Source organism: Sceloporus occidentalis, unplaced genomic scaffold (genome assembly GCF_023333645.1).
Source record: "Sceloporus occidentalis isolate IW3139 unplaced genomic scaffold, rSceOcc1.0.p SCAF_31, whole genome shotgun sequence".
Taxonomy (NCBI): Eukaryota; Metazoa; Chordata; class Lepidosauria; order Squamata; family Phrynosomatidae; genus Sceloporus; species Sceloporus occidentalis.
Window position 1 is genome coordinate 11,337,619 of NW_028317011.1, and position 10,030 is coordinate 11,347,648.

At 40.0% G+C, this 10,030-nt stretch overlaps 1 protein-coding gene across 1 annotated transcript in view; it reads left to right on the forward strand.

Annotated features, from left to right (window-relative positions):
- Positions 1-9,480, forward strand: part of LOC149298835 (protein piccolo-like) — a 142,704-nt gene extending 133,224 nt beyond the window's left edge. The window contains exons 27-29 of the mRNA XM_089487201.1: positions 4,092-4,226; positions 4,772-4,917; positions 9,340-9,480. Coding sequence (XP_089343327.1) covers positions 4,092-4,226; positions 4,772-4,917; positions 9,340-9,480 — 422 coding nt within the window. The remainder of the gene's footprint in view (positions 1-4,091; positions 4,227-4,771; positions 4,918-9,339) is intronic.
- Positions 9,481-10,030: the final 550 nt, after the last annotated feature.

Sequence of the window (10,030 nt, forward strand, 5' to 3'; positions counted from 1 at the left end):
AAATTGTAGTGCATTTTAGGAAGAGGCAGATTATGTGTTTTTATCAAAGTACCATGATATGTTCTACATATGAGATCCAAAAACGTTCCGAAGTTCCAAAAAGATATGGGCCTAAACCCCAGTGATAAATGACGGCACATCTTTTTTGCATATGGGTATATAATACTACATATTATGCATCTAAAACAAAGTTATATACCGTATTGGCTCGAATATAGGCTGCACTTTTTTCCCCCACTTTAAGTCTTTAAAGTGGGGGTGCGGCCTATATTCGGGGTCTAGCGCCCGACGCCCAGGACATGCAGTTCCGGGCGCCGGGCAGGCAGCAGGGTTAGGATACAGATCCCCCGCGGTGGTGCAGGGGACCTGCATCCTACTCTCTGATACGCTCAGACAGCCTCCCCTGCCAGCACTTCCCATGGGGGGAGTGCCGGCACGGGAGGTTGTCTAAGCGCATCGTGCAGACGTTCACCGGCTGCGGCGATGCGCGTAAACAGCCTCCGCTGCCGGCACATCTGCATGATGTGCTTTAACAATCTCCCTTGCCGGGAATTCCCACGGGGGGAGTCCCGGCAAGGGAGATTGTTAAAGCACATTGTGCAGACGTGCCGGCAGCGGAGGTTGTTTACGCGCATCGCTGCAGCCGGTGAACGTCCGCACGATGCGTTTTACCTCTGCCCCCAAGACTTACCAGAGCAGACTCCCGGGTGTCTTGCGGGGCCGGCGGGGGACATCTACGCAATACGCGTATACAACTTCCGGTGCCGGCACATCCGCTGAGTGCCGGCACCGGAAGTTGTATACGCATATTGCGTAGATGTCCCCCGCCGGCCCCGCAAGACACCCGGGAGTCTGCTCTGGTAAGTCGGGGGGGGGGGCAGAGTGGCAGCATATCTCGGGGGGGGGAGGAGAACAGTGGCAGCATATCTCGGGGAGGGGGGAGGAGGAGCACAGTGGCAGCAAATCTCGTGGGGGGGAGGACAGTGGCAGTATATCTCGGGGGGGGACAGAGTGGCAGCATATCTCGGGGGGGAGGACAGAGTGGCAGCATATCTCGGGGGGGACAGAGTGGCAGCATATCTCGGGGGGGACAGAGTGGCAGCATGTCTATTAAAAAAAACGTTTTCTTTAAAAAAGCACCAAACTTTTAGGGTGCGGCCTATATACGGGGGCGGCCTATATCCGAGCCAATACGGTATATTAAAAGCAGAAGAAATAGAAGAGATACTTTTAACATTGAGATTTTCTTTCAGGGACATTCAGTGAAGGTAGGCAATCATTTTTACTACTCTTGTCAGATGTTTAGAATTTACACAAGTGTATAATTAATCATAGTCACATTTTAAATCATAAAAAATCAGTAAGAAAAATAAGTCAGACATTGATATATGACTTCACTGCCAAGGTTTACCTGGACAATGAATGATGTTTACTTATTATACGACTTAGTTTGCCATTTCATTTGAAGAAGAGACTTCTGAAGCAGTGGCATATTTATTTTGGGTTCTACCTTAGGCTTGACCCAGGGCAGCACCTCCACCTGTCCCCTACGCAACTGTGATCACCACTGCTGAGGATTGTATTTTAAAGGGGCACAGCTTCTTTTGCTTTATACTGCAAAACCAGGCTGACTCTGTAAATGACCTGTAAAAAATGCCCCTTCATTTCTATTTTTGTCACACTTTTTCAAATGTTTCAGATTATCAAACTAATTTTAATGTTAGACAAAGATAACCAAAGCAAACATAAAATGCAGTTTTTAAATTATTTCATTTATAGAAGGAAAAAACTATCCAAAGCTACCTGGTCCTATGTTAAAAAGTAATTGCTCCCCTTAGTTACTAAATTAAACAATTAACCAAATGTAATTGAATTGTAGTTGAACAACTAATCCACTCCCTCGTAATCTCCCGTCTAGACTACTGCAACAACCTACTTACCGGCCTCCCTCTCTCCCGACTATCCCCCCTCCGATCTGTCCTCAATGCATCTGCCAGACAAATCTATCTCACCCGACGCTCTGCATCTACCGCACCTCTCTGCCAGTCCCTCCACTGGCTCCCCATCCATAGCAGAATTAAATTCAAAATACTAACACTATCCCACTCCTCTCTACCTATCCTCCCTCATCAGCAAATATACTCCAGCCCACCCTCTAAGATCCAACAATGACCTGCTCCTCACATCTTCACTCATCACCTCCTCCCATGCCCGCCTACAGGACTTCTCTCACACAGCACCAACCCTCTGGAACTCTACCCTCCTTCAAATGCTCCCCAAACACTTTTCTCTTCAGGGAAGCCTACCACTGACATAAACATCAAAACTTCTCTCTCACCCACTTACAACCCTTGATCTCGCCCTACATTAACATCATTCACTACCACGCAGTCCTCACCTCCTGTTTCTCACCCCTTATCCACCTAGATTGTAAGTACCTGGGGGAACAGTGCCCCTCATTCCTCTTGTATCTGTATGTCTATTGCTGTATTGTACCTGTCGTTATCTGTAAAATGATCATCTTGTACATCGCTACGGACTCTTACAAAGTCATTTCTAAAGCTCTGGATTACAACCATTATCTACAAATGGAGAAAACCTGCAACAGTGGTAAACCTTCCCAGGAGTGGCCATCCTACCAAAAGACAGCTATGGGAGTAGTCTAATGAGGCAGTATTTACCTTTCCACTATAAATGTCGCTAAATATTTGCCTTAGGTTGTGATTTATACTGTAATACAAAAGAATAATCCTAATGAGTGCATCCCAAATGTTTCTCTTTATGGACAGTAACGCTTTGAGACCACAGTCCCTCTTTCTTCCTTTGATCTCCGTCTTTTTCAGGAGCTTTTTCATACTGTCATCACAATACTGTAGGGGTGAATCTAAAGTTTTAATATGTTTACTAGTGCCCTAGGATAATTGTGATCCACCCTCTGGCATGTACCTGAATGCTACCATAAGAACCTCATGGCTGCAGCTCCTACCAGCTCATCACTTTAGGCAATTTACATGGCAGAGCTGGGTCTGCAATAACATGTATATAAATAGAAGAATTTGTCTTTCTTCTACTTGCAGTACTCAGTTACATAAATATATACATTTGTTAACATATGCATATATTTGACACTAGTAGTGGACCTAACCATCCACATCCGGATGATAGGTCTACTTTAATATTCTTGTGTTTAATCGGATTGACTAGTTATTAAAAATCCCTAGTTTTAAATTGGTACTTGTTTATGAATAACAGAATGTTGAAAGAAAATAATCATAAAGTATAGCAAACATCATGCTTTGCAGTTTATATTTCCATTTTCAATCTGCAAATTACTATGACTTTTTTAGTCTATAAATTGTAACACATTAGTGAGGTGGGATGTCTGCCCCATTTTATCGCAGCTTGTGAGCACTTTCACATAGTCATAATGCTTCATTCCTCCAGTGACATGAAAAAGAAAATGGTTTACCATGGAAACAATCACTCATCCAAGCTTGTTGGGGAAGTAAAGAGCTTATTTCCATTTTCCAACTATAGCATAAAAGTATTTCTGCAAAAGTTAGATAATAATTTAAAGACATGGGGGTTTGTTGACTAAAGATCAAGGGTTGGTCTGGAGCCATGAAAAATAGCTAATCAACACTTGCTTGAATTGACAAATTCATTTGCAATTTAGAAATCAAATAAAAATGTTGCTATGATTCAATATACAATATAGCAAAGTATAGTATAGTAACACATTTTATAGTGTTCTACAGCCAGAGGTCAACTATGTCTCTAACATTAACTACCCTTGTACATTGTTCGAATAAAAAAATAAGCAGACAATATACTCATACATACTGACCAAATAAAATTACACAACTGGTAAAGTTAAGCTAAAATAATAGTATTAAACTACAATATGCTCATACGTTTAATCATAAATTCAGAAACACAGAACTGGTGCAATGACACCAACAATAAAAACAATAAAACAATATTTCTCTATTCCATTATAAAATGTAGCGATTCCTTCATTTCAGCACTAAAGGAAGAGAAAAGGTGGACAAAATAGCAACTGTTTTATTCATTGTTTTATACATTTCTAGGTAAAACCCAGGTGATGGGAGAAATTAAAATTGCTTTAAAAAAAGAAATGAAGACTGATGGAGAGCAGCTGATAGTGGAGATCCTACAATGCAGAAACATCACATATAAGTTCAAGTCACCAGACCATCTACCAGGTATGTTAGATTTAGAGAAAAGATCATGGAGGTTTCAATACTAATTATACAACTAGTAAGGGGATTAGAAACACTTCAGCTAGTTAGTTTAGTAATTATCATACTCTTTTAAGAGCCATATGTGTATGGTGAGGACCATGGTGTGTAACAAGCACCAGAGAAGATAATCTATATTAAATACAGCTGAAAGTACGTTATTGTCCATGTATGATTTAAACATAATGTATAATGTGTACTATATCATGTTAACCCATTATACAAGACAAAGTTCCTTGACTTTTACAGTATAATTGTCCAAAGTGAAATGCAAACTCAGCTAATGTTTCTTTTCAAATGGTATTTGGATATTACAAATCACATATAATGTCTCTCTTCAGCATAATAGATATTTCTTTATGTAAATTTATAAAATAAAATATAAAAAAAAACATTTTACATATATATATTCAGCCAGTATTTTCTTATTGACAGTAGTTCAATTAACAAAGAAAATGTATATATTTTTATGAAATATTTTTTTTAACATCTGATTTTGTTTTTTACAGACCTCTATGTAAAACTATACGTCATTAACATAGCCACTCAAAAAAGGATAATAAAGAAGAAAACTCGAGTGTGCAGACACGATCGAGAGCCTTCTTTTAATGAAACGTTCCGCTTTAGCATGAGTCCTGCTGGACACTCTCTTCAGGTAATGATTTGTTTGCAATTATATTTCCAAATGGAACACATACAGTTATTAACCACAAGAGTTATAGGTTAAGATGCAGATACAGATCTTATTAGTACTAGTTTCTATTAAAAGTGGTTTCTTCTCAAGAGACCCATTACAAATCGACCATTTATACAGCTGGTGGCCATGTCTATCCAGCAGGCAACCCCACTGAGTGGCAGTAAAAGAACGTGGAGGCATCATCGGTTACCAGCTCACCAGGCATTTTACCCACATACATGAAACTTTCATGACAGCCCTAATAATAATATCTACCATACAGTAGGTCAAGAGAAACATTTATATGTTTTGGTAAGCACTATGAAACATTGGGGTTATGTCAAGAGCATTTCTGGTACAAAGAGTTGAAATGGTTCAGCCATCACAACCAATGGAATATTCTTGCTTCTTCCTGCATAATGTTGCACTTTTATTAGTGTGTACCTGAGTTGCTCTTTACACCTAACCATCCCTAACAGCATATGTATTTTCTTGCTTTGAATTTCCTTAATAACTTATCATTTTAATACAGCACATAATGCTTAATGCTGTAATGAGTTATGTAAGATTCTCATGGGTGACAGATGCACCTTAAAGTATCTGTCAAATCAAAAATTAAACCATAACTTACTTTGTGCGCTAAAGCTATCTTTCACTTCTTATTTTATTTTTTAAGTTGTTCAGATTGCTGTTCTTGAAGACAATGTTGTTTTTTATGTTAATCATAGTAGAAGTCTGTAAATGCTTCTTTGACAAGGTTATTGACAAGCAGGTGAAATACTGGCCTGGCTTGAGCCCACACCAGCACCTTTTACACACCAGCACCAGTTACAGAATCCAAGTGTGGAGCAAAAAATTTAAATATGATGCAGCAGTACTTTAATTTAACATATCTGACATATTTTGGTTACAACAAGATTAAATCAAGGAGGATATTATCAAGAAGGCTTATGTAACATATGTGAATTTAACCCCTTAAAACCTTCAAGATGTTCCATGCCATCATGAAAAAAATGGAACTTTATGATATCCAGGAACTGCCATTCATGATCTCCATGCCGGAAGTCTCCGGTAATGACGCTAGACTTCCATTATGAATAGATGCTTCGCTTTTTGAATGAATGCAGTGCTCCATTCATGTAAAGTGAGACCCATCAGCAGCAAAAAAAGAGAAAAAAGTTATCTAGTGGTAGTTCATTTATGTGTAGTGAGTTCTACTGCACCCAGGGCCGGCCGTACAATGGAGCCGACTGGGGCAATTGCCCCAGGCGGCACTTCAGAAGGGGCGGCACTTTGCCGCCCCAAGCGGTTTTGTTTTGTTTTTTTTGAAGTGGAGGAGAGAGAGGGGCACCGAGTGGTTTTCGCTTACCCCGCTCGGCGCCCCTCTCTCTCTCCTCTGCGGCGAGTTTCCCTGTTCGGTCTCGGCTTGTAATGCAGAGCGCCGGAAGTGACGTGAATTTCCGGCGCTCAGCATTACAAGCCGGCACCGTGGCAGCACAGGGAGACTCGCCGCAGGACTGTTTAACCCCTTCGTGACAAAGGCTGATTTTACTTTTTGTACCCTTCGTGACAATGGCCTTTTTAACATTTCTGCGCTGCTTGTGTTTAGCTGTAATTTTCTTCTTTCCCGTTTACTGAACCCACACACATTAGATATTGTTTTTTTCAGGACAAGAAGGGCTTTCTTTAGATGACATTGTTTTGATTGTATCATATTATTTACTACTAAAAAAAGTATAAAATATGGTGAAAAATTTAGAAAAAAATGACTGTTTCTAACTTTTAGTTGAAAAATCTTTTACTCAACTATAAAAGGTAATGAAAAAACCTGCTAAATGGATTCTACTATTTGTCCTGAGTTTAGAAATACCCAATGTTTTTATGTTTTTTTGCTTTTTTCTACCCATTATGGGGCAATAAGTACAGGTAGCGTTTTGCTATTTCAAAGCCATTTTTTCCAAATCTGGTAATTCTTCCCCCCATGTGCCATTTCGGGTATCTTTGAACCTGGCCAATGCAATTTACCCCATCAAATCATATATTTTTGAAAACTAGACAGCCCAGGGTATTCCAAATGCTAGTATTTTAACTATTTCCATGCACCATATCTACCACCAGTTTTTGTCAAACTTTGTGGTAGTCATTTTTTTGCATTTGGTTTTCCACACACATTTTACTTCAGGTATGAATTAAAAAGTTCTCGTATATGTCACTATCACAAAACACCCCAATATGTGTTCAGCAACATCTCCTGAGTACAGTGATACCTCACATGAATGATTTTGCCTGGCCGTTTGGGGGCAAAAGGGCCACATTTGGGGCATGCGCATTTTTCAATGTTGAACTTTGGCATTTGGGGATCCACTGCCCATGCCCTATTTGGTACATCTTTGAGCCGGGCCATTTCAGTGTGCCCAACAAAACCATATATTTTTCAAAACTAGACACCACAGGGTATTTTAAATGCTGGTATTTTAACTCTTTGCATGCACACATTTTACCACCAGCATGTTTTCAAAGTTTGCAGTAGTATTTTTGTGTGTGTATTTTTCCCCCACACACATACTTTATGTATGAATTTACAGCTCCTGGTATATGCCGTTGTCACACGACACCACATAATGTGTTCAGCAACATCTCCTGAGTGCAGTGATATCCCACATGCATGGGTTTGTCATTTTTGTGGGAACTAAAAGGCCACATTTGGTACGTGTGCATTTTTCTAATTGGAAATTAGGTGTGTGGCCATCCTTCCCCCGGTGTTAATTGGGATGTTGTTGAACCTGGCCAATTCAATTTACCCCATCAAATCATACCTTTTTTAAAAGTAGACACATTTAATATGCCAGTATTTTAACTCTTTCCATGCGAGAATTGTTTTAAGCTAATATGCTAATTTTAGGACTTGCTCACAAAAATATAAAAATTTAACATTTTTTTTCAACTTGGAGGTTCCCCTGATAGTGACATCAGTGGGAAATGATTTTTACATTTTACTAGTTTTTTACTATTTTTTTTCTAATTATTATTAATTTTATTTTATTTTTAAATTTATTTTTACTAATCACACTGTGATTAGAAAGCTGGGTTCCATTGACTTGCATGGTGAATGCAGTACCTGTATTCAACCTGCAAGTGGAGCCAAAGTTCTCTAGATGGTCTGGACCATCTAGCGAACTTTTAAAATTTGTTGGTTCCTGTTACAGGGCAGCGGCCATCTTGCTTGATGGCGAAGATCATCGGCAGCTGCGGCTGTGACCGCTCTCCGGAGCGGTCACAGCCCATCGAAAGGTAAGTGTTTGGTGTCGCTGGATGCCTCCTGATCGAGGCATTCCAGCGACACCATTTAAGTTTAGGAGGCGATCATCGATCGCCTCCTAAACGCTTTTAAAACGGGCGTCCGCCGCCATACAAAGTATGGCGGATGTTGACGCCCCGTGGAGGGGCCAGAGATGGCCCCTTCGTTCCGATCGCGGCGTTGCTGAATGCCTCGAGGTCGAGGCATTCAGCAACGTTTTTTGGGTGCAGAAAGCGAAAACAGATCGCTTTCTGCACCCGTTTAAAGACGTGCCGGTCCTGGCACGTCAATTGTCGTAAAGCACATGCTTTTCCGTGTCGTGCCAGGACCGGCAATTGTCGTTAAGGGGTTAAGGGTAAGTACCGGTGGGGGGGGTAGATAATGCCGCCCCCCCCTGCGTCGGCGGGGGGCGGCATTTTAAACTTCGCCCCAGGCGGCGTTAAGTCTTCGGCCGGCCCTGACTGCACCTGCTTTTGTGGATTACAACTTCCATCACCTTAGGCAAGCTGATAATACATCTTTTGTTATTTAAACTGTGTTTGCATATTATATTATTTAACCATTTATTTTCTATGTTCCTACTTTGCCCTATTTTGTGTGTTGAGCGCAGTGAAATGTAGTATGTCGTATGCCGTGCACATTTCAGACAATATATACGAAAACGTATGTGGTGAATTTCTGTAATCCAAAAATGGAGCTGAATACACTTTGTTGGGTTTATCTGCAGTTGCATATAATCTTTACAATCCTAAGAAACATGGAATGGTTGGTGGAACAAAAGCAACACAAAATAATGTTAATTAATGTTACGGCTCTCCTTGCCAGGCATTGGTGACCAACTGGTTGCATGATAAGTGCCCAAATGCTCCTAGTGAAATACCCTGGCTTGTCTTCTGTCCAAAAATATATACATTTGCTGGTGGTATTTTGCACTGGTGGGCTGCTAAACAGTCGACATAGATGTCACAAAATAAAATTTGAAAATGTAAAGTATGGAAAAGAGGGGGTATATTATGTATGTAAAGTAAAACCATGTTGTGCAAATGTTAGGTTTTGCTGGGGGTCAATTTTGTAATAACATTATCTAATTTGATTCCTTACAGATCCTGCTTGTCTCGAATGGGGGGAAATTTATGAAAAAAACGCTAATTGGTGAAGCCTACATTTGGCTGGACAAAGTGGATCTCAGAAAGAGGATAGTGAACTGGCACAAACTATTAGTCAGTTCTACTCAGACACATTGAAACACACAGGTTACAGGGGACATAATGTTAGGAATCATATCAGTTCAAATGAAATTAACGATGGCTAAAGAAGCAAAACGTGAATGTTCCAGGGTACAATGATTTGACTTTGTTGACGTGTTTTGCAGTAGAGGAAAATGATAAAATGAGTAAGAATGCAAAGTAAAGATAGACACAAATAAATAGTTGTTAATGAAAGTTGGATGCATATTACCAAGGACACAATGGAAGATGCAGAAGTAGATGTTTCATTGTACAGAGTGTTCTTCAGCAAGTAGAGCTGTAGTATTGTAATGCTGACAAAAAAAAAAAATATACACACACATTTTTCAAAACACAGAAACAAACCTGTAACAGAATAATCATTTGCACCTTAAATCTGTATTTTTCACACTAAGTCTATGGTAGAAGAATAATACAAAGTTAATAAATACAGTGGCTTAAACAGCTCACATATCTTTTCACACTTGTTCCAACTTAGAAATACCTTGCAGGGTGTTTCAGACTTCAGAATTATTCAACTTTAAAATGTCATACAATAGATATATCA